General features: G+C 36.1%; 2 protein-coding genes across 2 annotated transcripts; both read left to right on the top strand.

The window, feature by feature from the left end:
• Positions 1-963: 963 nt before the first annotated feature.
• Positions 964-1,899, top strand: LOC114638271 (olfactory receptor 6C2-like). The gene has a single exon (XM_028786688.1). The coding sequence runs from the start codon at positions 964-966 to the stop codon at positions 1,897-1,899; it is 936 nt and encodes a 311-aa protein (XP_028642521.1).
• Positions 1,900-10,118: 8,219 nt separating this feature from the next.
• LOC114638269 (olfactory receptor 6C2-like) lies at positions 10,119-11,051 on the top strand. The gene has a single exon (XM_028786685.1). The coding sequence runs from the start codon at positions 10,119-10,121 to the stop codon at positions 11,049-11,051; it is 933 nt and encodes a 310-aa protein (XP_028642518.1).
• The last annotated feature ends 1,100 nt before the right edge of the window (positions 11,052-12,151 follow it).

Here is a 12,151-nt window from a genome sequence, read left to right as displayed (position 1 = left end):
TGTCTAGAGAATATTAAACTTGCAGCTAACTGGAGGGTACTAGTGTTTTCATCACAAAAATCAAATAATTGAGTGATTCTGTTTCACACTTCCACTTACAAGCTAGAAAACAATATTTTGTAGAATCCTGTCTTAGCAATCACAAAATAGGTAAATAGACATCCTATTGTGACATTTAGAGGAGAATATAATCAACACTAATTATCACATATAAAAAATATGTTAATTTATATGGAAATATAAATCAGTCTGGTAAAAACATGTGAACTACAGCACAACTAAATGAATCATTTTGTGAGGGTGTGTTGAGTCGGTGTCTGTCAACATAGCCCTGGTTGTCCTGGAACTCACTATGTAGACTAGGATGGCCTCTAACTCACAGAGATCTACCTACCTCTGCCTCCCAACTGCCAGGATGGTGTGTGCCATCACACTCTGTAACCTTTAATTGGATCTTTAATCAGCCACAGTAAAAAGTACTTAGAAACTAGACTGCAAATGCATAAGTATTTATCAGCTAATAACTAATACTATAGATGAATATAATGTTAAGATTATCTAACAGAGAACATTCTTCATTTATTTTAGCAGTTCTCTTCTAAAATCTTTTCTGGGAAGAGAAGTTAGGGAAAAGCAGAGTGTTGGACCAAAAACAATTAATTTAAAGGGACATCTTTGTGGAATGATGTTTATAAGATTATGTGTTAAACTGATATCAATTACAGCTAGAGTGTAGGCACATAATAGCAGTATGAAATATGTGATTCAAATATGAGCTATTATGTGACACAAAGAAACGTTCAAACATCAACTTGTACTATGTGCTTGCTTCTTCACTAAGCAATGGTAATATGAAAATGACACTCAAGTTAGCTTGTCTTGAGATTGGCACCTGATTCAACTCTGAGGTTTTAAAATCTTTGTTATTTTTCAACCAGATTGGGACAGAAACAATAATCAAGAATGAGAAACCGAACAGTAACGACCTTCATTTTGCTGGGTCTGACAGATGACATTCGACTGCAAATTCTGCTTTTTATCTTTCTGCTCCTTTCTTACATGTTGAGTTTATCTGGTAACCTAACCATCATTATCCTCACTCTGATTGACCCCCATCTTAAAACACCTATGTATATTTTCCTCAAAAATTTCTCCTTCTTAGAAATTTCACTCACAACTTCTTGTATTCCCAGATTTCTATACAGCATATCATCTGGGGACAAGTCTATTACCTATATTGCTTGTGCCAGTCAATTGTTGTTCATAGACCTCTTTGCAGTTACAGAATTTTTTCTCCTGGCTATCATGTCCTATGATCGCTATGTGGCCATCTGTAAACCTCTGCACTACATGACCATCATGAATAGCAGAGTCTGCAAGAACTTCATCTTCTTCTGTTGGGTAGCAGCACTGATCATCATTCTCCCACCAATTGGTCTAGGCTTAGGCCTGGAATTCTGTGACTCAGATATTGTTGATCATTTTTGCTGTGATGCAGCTCCTCTCCTGAAAATCTCTTGTTCAGACACATGGTTGATAGAACAGATGGTGATAGTTGGTGCTGTGTTGACATTCATCATCACCTTTGTATGTGTTGTCCTTTCCTATGTTTATATCATCAAGACCATTCTGAGATTTCCCTCTGCCAAGCAAAGGAAAAAGGCCTTTTCCACCTGTTCTTCTCACATGATAGTTGTTTCCATTACTTACGGTAGCTGCATCTTCATTTATGTCAAACCTTCATCCAAGGATGATGTGGCTATCAATAAAGGAATTTCACTTATTATCATATCAATTTCACCAATGATGAATCCCTTTATTTATGCACTGAGAAACAAGCAAGTGAAGCAAGCTTTCAATTACTCGATGAAAAAAATTGCTTTCCTCTCAAAGATGTAAAAAAAATTAAAGAATATTAAATTTAAAGAAAAATAAATGAATACAAAATCTGAACCTTTATTATAATATTATTTTATCCTTGTTTTTTATACTCACACTTTCTTCTTAAACTTGCATACTATGAACATGACTTTATCTATCTTGATTCAAACCAAACTTTTTTAATATGTTTAGTCTTGCAGTCAACCTAAAATTGTTGTATGACTGTCATCCCTGGAAACACAATAGACTGTGGTTTTCTATTATACTATCTGAACTTTTAGGCATGTCTTTTTATTTTACACTGTAGCTAATCAAATGAATGTGGAAATGATATATACCACTGAGAGACATGGTCTATAAACATATTCATTATCCATTTGTCACTTACAAAAAAAAGATGGCAATTCTTAAATTACTTTCTCTGCTTTGTGCTGGTTATGAATGATCTTATTAATATTTTCTCTATAAAACGATCTAGGGAGAACTTCCCAATCACTACAAAACTGAAACTTCCATTAACCATTTAGGTGAACAAGAAACTGATTTAAGTTCTGTTCATTGACCAAGTTTTCACAGAATTTTTCAAGGAGCAGTTAGCTGTTGTAGTTAAAACCTAAGATACAACATTCATGCATAATAAGAAAATGAATGGAAAACTAAAAACATGAAAATTCATGCAAAGTAGTAGGAAAAACTGGTAACACAGTTACCTGAGTCTCTGAAAACCTGTGAGTCATGATAGCCAAGGAATCATGCAGGCAATCTTCATTATCCTTCATCTCTTCCAAATGCAACTCCCCAAGGTCATTCCAACTTATTCTGGCCACTGCTTTTCTATTCCAATTCCCAGGGGTCTATGAAGATCTTGTTTGCACACAGTGCTTTATTCCCTCCTCTAGACATACTTAAACTCCACACCTTTTGTTCATTCACATTCCTTAGTGTCAGTTTCCAATACCTAGAAATGCATTCTACCAAAGACATCCAGTAGTCATACATCATAGGATCTCAAAAGCATTCCCTGCTAGGTGACCCACAGCCACCATGTTCTCCTAAGAGAAGGCAACAGAAAACCACCCAACAAACACAACCAGATATCAGCACCTAGAATCACAATCAGCCTAAACCCAGATATCTAGATGCTAGCATTAAAACACAATCAATAACAACCATAATAATATGGCACCAATAGAGTACATCAGTCTCATTACCATAGGCTCTGAGAAATGCAATATAGCCAAGGAACAAGACAAGAACTTAAAATAGGCTTTTAAAATATGTTAGAGGTCCTCAAAAGGTATATGTAAAACATCCATTAATGAAATTTATGAAAACATAAACATAGAGTGAAATGAAGAAAACAGTTCAAGTCAGGAAAGTGGAAATAGGGGCACTCCCAGTCCCCTGAGCATTATTGTCTACCTCTCACTTTGCTCCATGGTCCAAAGAGGCCTCACAGGACTCCAAGAGCATATTGCCTCTCAGTGGAAATTTTTGGGGGACCCAAAACTAACCAGATTGGAACCCTGCATGACCATGCATCCTAACTGGATCCACCTGTCACCCCAGCTGTGTCTGACTTAGACACAGCCTGCAGAATAGGATCCATACAACCTGCAGAGTTGGGTCAGCCTGAGGCAAAGCCAACAGAGTAGGGTACCCTTACCTCCAATGTCTGGCTCATATCTCCCCACACCATCCTGAGAAGTCCTGCTGCCATCAGGATCATCCACTCAACACCAGGTAAAAACAGATGCCTAGAGGACAACATAAGAACACAATCAACAAGACCCAGGACAATATAGCACCACCAAAGCTCAGCTATCATGCTACAACAAACCCTAGATGAAACTGAAGCACACAAGAAAATGTTAAATCCAATCATATAAATATGATAGTTGCCTTTAGAGAGGACATGAATAAATCCCTTAATGAAATACAGGAACATACATTCAAACAGATAGAGGCATTAAAAGAAGAAACAAAGAAATACAAAGAAATATAAGAAAATACAATCAAACAGGTGAAGGATATAAATAAAACTACCCAAGACCTAAAGTGGGAAATGAAAACAATAAAGAAAACACAAACTGAGGCAATCTTAGAGATGGAAAACATAGGAAAGAGAATGCTACAGACATAAATATCAATAACAGAATACAGTTGGAAGACAGAATCTCAGGTGTAGAAGATACAATAGAAGAAATCAATATACCAGTGAAAGAAAATGCAAAATCTAAAAAGTTCATGATGCAAAACTTGAGACTCTATGGAAAGACAAAACCTGAGAATAATAGGAATAGAAGACGAGGAAGAGGAAGATTCCCAGATCAAACATCAAACCAATTGGATCAGAAAAGAAAATCTTCCCACTACATAATAATCAAAACACTAAATATATAGAACAAAGAAAAAATTTAAAAGCATCAAGGGAAAAAGGCTAAGTGACATATAAAGGCAGACCTATCAGAATTACACCCGATTTCTCATCTGAGACTCTAAAAGCTAGAAGGGCATCACCAGAGGTATTGCAGATCCTATGAGACCACAGAAATCAACCAAGATTTCTATACTCAGCAGAACCTTCAATCACCATAGATGGAGACATGAAGATATTCCAGGACAAAATCAAATTTATACAATATCTTTCCACTAATTCAGCACTACAGAGGATAGTAGAACAAAAACTCCAACCCAATAAGGCTAACTATACTGAAGAAAAAAATAAATAAATAATTTCACAAAATTAAAACCAACACAAGAGAAACACTTGTACACACACACTAATACATCAAATTAGCAGGAAGTAACAATCATTGCTCATTGATATCTCTCAATATCAATGAACTCAGTTCCCCTTTAAAAAGACACAAGCTAACAGAATGGAGGTATAAACAGAATCCACCATTCTTCTGTATACAAGAAATACATTTTAACAACAAACAGACATTACCTCAGAATAATGGCTGAAAATGGAATTAAACTCATTGGAACTGGAAAAGACTTTCTGAACATGATACCATCAGCACAGAAACTAAGCACAACAATTAATAAATGGGTCATCATGAGACTGAAGGCTTCTGTAAGGCAAAAAATAGTATCATTCAATTGCATATCCAATTGAAGGCTAATATCTAAAATATATGAGGAACTCTAAAAACTAGACATAGAGAACACAAATAACAGATTAAAAATGGAGCACAGGCCAGGCAGTAGTGGTTCATGCTTTTAATCCCAGTACTTGGGAGGCAGAGGCAGGTGGATTTCTGAATTCAAGGCCATCCTGGTCTACAGAGTGAGTTCCAGGACAGCCAGGGCTATACAAAAGAACCCTGTCTCATTAAAAAAAAAATGGAGCTCAGATCTAAACAGAATATTCTCATAAAAGGAAACTCAAATGGCTGAGAAACAAAGAATTGTTCAATGTCTTTAGCCATCAAGGAAGTGCAAATCAAAACTACTTTGTGATTTTTGTCTCAAATCTGTTATAATGGCTACGATCAATAAAACAAGTAACAGCTCACAATGGCAAGGGTGTGGAGTAGGGAGAACACTTACCCATTGCTGGTGGGAGTACAAACTTACTGCCACTATAGAAATCAGTCTGACCTCTTGTAACTGGAAAAGACTTCCAATGGAAGGATGAGTACACCAACCCAGCCACAAACCTTCAACCCACAAAGTTACCAGTCTTCAAGATGTGCAGGGATAAAGTGGGAACAGAAATTGAGGTAATAGCCAAAAAATGACTGGCCCAACTTGAGACCCACGTCATAAAAGAGAACCCACCCCTGACACTATTGATGATATTGTGTTATACTTACAGATAGGAACCTAGCATAACTGACATCTGCGAGGCTTCACCCAGCAACTAGTGGAAACAGATGCAGACCACAGTCAAACATTAGGTGGAGGCTGGGAAAACTTATGGTAGAGGGAAAGGATTGAAAGAGCCAGAGAAGTCAAGGACACCATAGGAAACGCTAAAGAATCAAATAACCTGGGCTCATAAAAGCTCACAGAGACTGAGCCACCAACCAGTGAGCATACTTGGGATGCACATAGGGTCCCTGCACATATTTAACAGATGTATAGCTTGGTCTTCACTTGGGACCTCCAAACAGCAGCAACAGGGGCTGCATCTGACTCTGTTGCCTCCCTTTGGATCCCTTTAACCTAACTTGGTTGCCTAGTCTACCATCAATAAAAGATGCACCTAGTCCTACTACAACTTGATAAGCCAAGGAGGATTGAATCAATGAGAGGGCTCCCCTTGTCTGAGGAGAAAGAGAGAGAAGAAAGAAGGAGGGAAGGTGAGAGGGAGAAACTGGGAAGAGAGGAGGGAGAGGAAGCTATGATCAAGATGTAAACTAAATTATTTAATTGATGGAGACAAGTTAAAAAAAAAGAACAAGAGAAAGAAAAAAGAGAGAGAGAGAGAGAGAAGTAAATGTATAGAGCTAGAAAAAATGATCCAGATAGAATGAGGTAACCCAGACCCAGAAAGACAAATATGGTATATATTTACTTATATGTATGTGTGTCAGCTGTTAAGTCATTGGTAAGCAAGCTACAGTCTGTATAAGCACAGATATTAGATATAGACCAAGGAGCTAGGGTGGATCTTCCTGGAAAGAGGAAATTAAATAGATCATTATGGATGGATGGGGATATTAGAACTGGAGAATCAAATGTAGGGGAAGGGATGAGTTGGGCTGAGGAGAAAATACAGATACATACAACTAAATTAAAGGATCATTTGAAGGGCTGTATGGAAATCTAATGCAGTAGAAGTCTCCAAAAATATATACATATATGAAGGTGATCCAGATTAAACTGCCAAATAATAGGGAAGATGGAGCCCCAACTGAACATCTCATGTCACCAAATGAAGTTTCTAATAGTGGGACGGCATTATATCTAGTGAAGTTATTGGCCAAAGGGGTGCCATAGGAACTCCCAAACAACCGAGGCTATTGCCAAAGCTATTGGTTGCTGATCACAAACTGACAAGTAAAGCCTATTGCTGAAGACAATACCTACACAAATTATTGAACACAAAGTAGAACTAGTGTCTACCTAGAGCCATTACCAATAGTGACTAGTGTTCATGGTACCAGAAGTTACTCTTCTTGCTTCCGAAGGAAAAAGGTAAACACATACTTTTCCCCATAAACCTTTGGATCCACGGTACTTATTTCCCAGTGAAATAGTCTGCTCTGTTCTAGCAAAATGCCAAGATGGCAGGCCCATAAGCTTCCACAGTTTCTCCTGTCTCTACTTCCCACCTTCCACAGGTGCACTGTGATTAGAAAGTCACATTACCAAAACCAGCTTCACATGGGTACTGGGGATTGAACTCAGGCCCTCATATTGTCACATGAAGCACTTTACTCTCTACACTGAACCTTCTCCTGAGCTCCTTAGTTTGACTTGCAAAAATAATATTATGGGACCATTCTTAAGAGATCTGTTGTATAAGCCTGGAAACCTGAATTTGATCTCCAGAATCCACATAAAGGTGGAAGGAGAGAAACAGCTCCACAAATTTGTCCTCTGACATCCACATGTCACTGTGGTACACACATTGTATGCAAACACACACATCAAGTACACATAAACACAATGGTTAATTAACTTTTTAAATAAAATTAAAACATTATTCACATAGAATAGAACTGAGTAGTATTTTAAAAATATGTAATTTATTCACCACATAACAAATGATAGTACAGGAAATAAAAGCTAAATCTTTTACAGCAGACACAACAGCATTAATTATAAGAAACTGGACTAGGATATCTTTTAATTAGATTCTACACTTTCCTTGCAGTTTCCTTTAAGTGATTTTGATGTCCTAAGTCTCCAAAGGTCCTATTCCCACAAATGATTCATTAGTTATTTTTGAGTCTGGGTCACCAAGGACTCTTGTGTTTATTTACTGTAGATGTGGCAAATTAATAAAAATTATTGATCTTGATATTAGAAAACCCTCTCTCTGAGCAAAGAATTCAGAATGTCAGCTCTTCCCAAACTAGAAGGCATTCCTTTGAACCTATTTTTCAGGGTTAGAAGAAGTAAGAAAGTTATTTTCTTAGGATGGTACTGCATCATCAATGAGAAAGTTAATCCAAATGATTAATAACGCATTCAGACTACTATGTATTTTTCACGACTAGATTTAATCAATGGTCACTAGAAATAATCATTTTACATTATATTTACATGAATCCTTGTGGTTAAATAACTAAGAGAAAAAGGCTGTGAACAACTGCCAGAAAGTGAGTACGATGAATTCTGCCCTGTCAACTCTAAGTTCTTTATTGACACTCGGGTCCCATGGTCCTCTAGTCAAAAAGGCTTCACAGACTGTATTAAAATCATAGATAGAAAACACAACATAGTAGTAATTTAAACAGCACTTTGGAGGGTTTCGTTATTGGATATGACATGGGCATTAATAAGGTTATATTAAGCAACAGTGAAAACTGAGGCTCAGTGGTTCTTGCATAACTTATGCAGACCCTGGTTAATAAAAAACGCAACCAGAAATAAGAGATTGTCAAAAATTGGAGAATTTGAGAACTGTAGAAAAATACCTGCATGCAGTTCTCTAGAAATTTGTAAAATTGTGGACTGAGGAACCGGAATAGAACTGGAAAAAAAGAGCATTGGAGGAAGATTATTCCTGATAGGTAAGCCAAGTGCTTGTCTTAAAATGAAGCCTGTAGAAAATGTTTAGTAATCATAGCATTAGCATATTGGCTTGATTAAAAGATACACAATGAAATAGAATTAGGTATATGCATCAAATACTTCATTTTTGGGCTTGTGTTCCAGGTTTACTCACTTACATGACTGATATGAGGAGTAATCATTTTTAGAGTTTAAAATTTCAAGAAAATAGAGCTATGTTGGCAAATAATAAAATACAAAGGACTACATAAAGGCATCAGCAAGAAAAAAGGTGCCTCAAACTTACAAAGAAAGGTGACAGATGAAACACATATGAGTCCTCAAGGTAAGCTGTGAAGGAGTGCTGTGAATGTTGTGTGGTTAGAAACACACACTCTACTTACAAAGTCCGTAAATCGAAACAAATTTCATACTGTTGGAATAATTTTGCTACAAATTTTAAATATAAATAATGGACAAAAAGTGACTTTGGTATATTAACAACTGAACATATTAACGGGAAAATAAAAGGATTGTAGGTCCACTGAAATAATTAAAATGTGCCTGCTAATCACAAATACTGCATATTTAGTGTTTCAGTGTGGAATATGTATGAAGGGTAATGTCACTTTCATATTAATACTAAACTAAAAGACAGTGAAGTTGAGATAGCTTTGAAGACAGGATTAACAGTTAAATATGGCATTTTTTTTTTACTTTATGATTTTGGTAGTGGTATTTCGAGTGTACTCCAAAATTAAACACTAAGAGCAATTGTGATGATTTTTTTCAAATATATGTCTTATATATAACATTATCTTACTATACAATAAACCTTCCCTCAAGAAATTTTCTTTTCTTTATTCCAAGATCATATAATAATATAATTTTTAACTGGAATTAAATAAGATGAGATGAGGTAATAATTAAAGGAACTGTTTAAAGAATATATAAATTTTTGTAATTATAATACTAGACTACAGCATATTAGATCACAAGTAGAAAGCTAATAACAACCTGAAACTGAACCTGAAAATGTCTGTGATTTTTATAAATAAAAACCTCAAGAAACACATGAACAGACCAAAGATAGTGAAAGATTTCACTTCAGGATTCAGGCTCTAAAGAGGACTGCAGTCTCAGAAAGCATTAGCAGGCAACTCAAACTGATTGGGAAAACATGAACCCAAAGACCAACTGAATAAAAAGTAATAATAATTTAAGAATTAAATGCAAAGAGAAGAAAGGGCACATGGCATATGAAATCTATAGACAAGGCAATTTGATTTTCTAAACCTACCTAGAAAAGATCAAAAATTGTAACACCTAAGCAATCAGTGTGTTCATGTTTGTAAAACAGAACATATGTATGTATATGAGTTGGGTTTCGTAATATTTTCCCAAAAGTTACTACTCCTGTACAGATATCTCTTAATTTTAAATGCAGACTGGATAGAGGTAACAATTTGTTGAATATCATAATATTTCCCCAGTTAATCACTACTCTTGGACAGATATCTCTGATTTTTAAATGCAGACTGGATAGAGGTAACAATTTAATTATGAGAAACCACACAGTAACAACATTCATCCTACTGGGACTGACAGATGACCCACAACTGAAAACTCTGATCTTCATCTTTCTGTTTCTCACCTACATGCTGAGTATGACTGGGAACCTCACCATCATTTTCCTCACCTTTATAGATTCACAGCTGAAGACTGCCATGTACTTTTTCCTACAAAATTTCTCCTTCCTAGAAATCTCATTTACAACTGCTTGCATTCCCAGATACTTATACAACATCTCAACAGGTGACAAGACAATTACATATAACAACTGTGTCATTCAAATATTCTTTACTGATCTTTTTGGTGTGACAGAATTTTTTCTGCTGGCCATCATGTCCTATGACCGATATGTAGCCATCTGCAAACCCCTGCATTATATCACCATCATGAGCAGCAGGATTTGTACAAGACTTATTCTCTGTTGCTGGGCAGCTGGCTTGTTTGTGATCCTGCCACCACTTAGCCTGGGCCTCAATCTGGAATTCTGTGACTCTGTTATTGACCATTTTGTCTGTGATGCATACCCCCTCCTAAAGATCTCATGCTCAGAAACATGGCTCATAGAGCAGATAGTGATAGTTTGTGCTGTGTTGACATTTATCATGACCCTTCTGTGTGTAAGCCTTTCCTATGTGTACATAATCAGGACCATTCTAAGATTTCCTTCTGCCCAGCAGAGGAAAAAGGCCTTTTCTACCTGTTCTTCCCACATGGTTGTGGTTTCCATCACCTATGGCAGCTGTATCTTCATCTATGTCAAACCCTCAGCAAAGGACTCAGTGGCTCTCAACAAGGGTGTGATGGTTCTCACCACTTCCATTGCTCCCATGCTGAACCCATTCATTTACACCTTGAGAAACAAACAAGTCAAACAGGCCTTCAATGACTCAGTCAAAAGAATTGCACTGTTCTTCAAGAAGTAGGGAAATTTACTACTATAGAAAATCAACTTTTTATTAAAAAATGTTATCCATAAACTATATTTTAAATTTTTTAGCTTTAGCTTTCTAACTGGGAAATTTCATCACATTTAAATGTCTCGATAATTATGTATGAAACACTTCCAGGAAATAAAAATATGTCTTCACATCAAAAAATGTTAAAACAACAGGCAATAATCGAGCAGCATCAGTGAATAATTATGTTTATTGTCCATTCTAATTTCAGCTTTCATGAGGATCTTGGCGACAGGCACCATGATAAGTTCTATTTATTTCTTGGTATCCTCATGGAATTGGTTCAGAAATTCCCACGAGCACACTAAAATGTTTGTATACGTATGTGCCTTACATTAGATGTCTCAGTATTCCTATATATTTATGTACATTCTCTTGTATACTTAAAATCATCTCCATATTAATGAAAGTGCAGAACACAAGTTAAATTCTATGTAAATAGCTATAATGTTTAAGGAATTTTGACAACAGATTGACCATGTTCACTATATATGCAAATTTTGTTCAAATGTTCCCCACCTTTTAGTTGACTCCTACATAACCCATAGTTAACTAGGAACCCCTAGTACTTAATCATTTATTCTAAACAATTAACTAAGAAAAAAGAATGGGTTTAGAACAATAGATTTAATATTACAAAAAATATTAATTTTTTTTAGGTTTTTTGAAACAGGGTTTCTCTGTGGAGCCCTGGCTGTTCTGTAACTCACTTTGCAGACCAGGCTGGCCTCGAACTCAGAAATCCACCTGCCTCTGCCTCTCAAGTGCTGAGATTAAAGGCGTGCGCCACCACTGCCCGGTGAAAATATTAAACCTTGATTTAATCATATTGTTAATGCTTTCACCTTTACACTATAATGAAAATGATTATTTTATAATCCTATTAACTTCTATGACTTGCAGTAAGTACAAATTATGCTTTATCTTGTGCTTAATACAGAATTTAATGCCTTACTAAACTATCTCTACTATAAAGATATTCTAAAGTATAACTTAAGAAATGCCTCATAGGAATATTGATTCATTTGTGAAAACTGGGAGAGAGAGAGAGAGAGAGAGAGAGAGAG

The sequence above is a fragment of the Grammomys surdaster genome, unplaced genomic scaffold (genome assembly GCF_004785775.1).
Source record: "Grammomys surdaster isolate TR1022 unplaced genomic scaffold, NIH_TR_1.0 125562, whole genome shotgun sequence".
Lineage (NCBI taxonomy): Eukaryota > Metazoa > Chordata > Mammalia > Rodentia > Muridae > Grammomys > Grammomys surdaster.
Note: the sequence above shows the minus strand (reverse complement) of the source record. Positions and strands in the feature narration are given on the sequence as shown.

Excerpts from the sequence above, each read along its gene's own strand:
- LOC114638271 (XM_028786688.1), top strand. The coding sequence starts at position 964 with ATGAGAAACCGAACAGTAACGACCTTCATTTTGCTGGGTCTGACAGAT.
- LOC114638269 (XM_028786685.1), top strand. The coding sequence starts at position 10,119 with ATGAGAAACCACACAGTAACAACATTCATCCTACTGGGACTGACAGAT.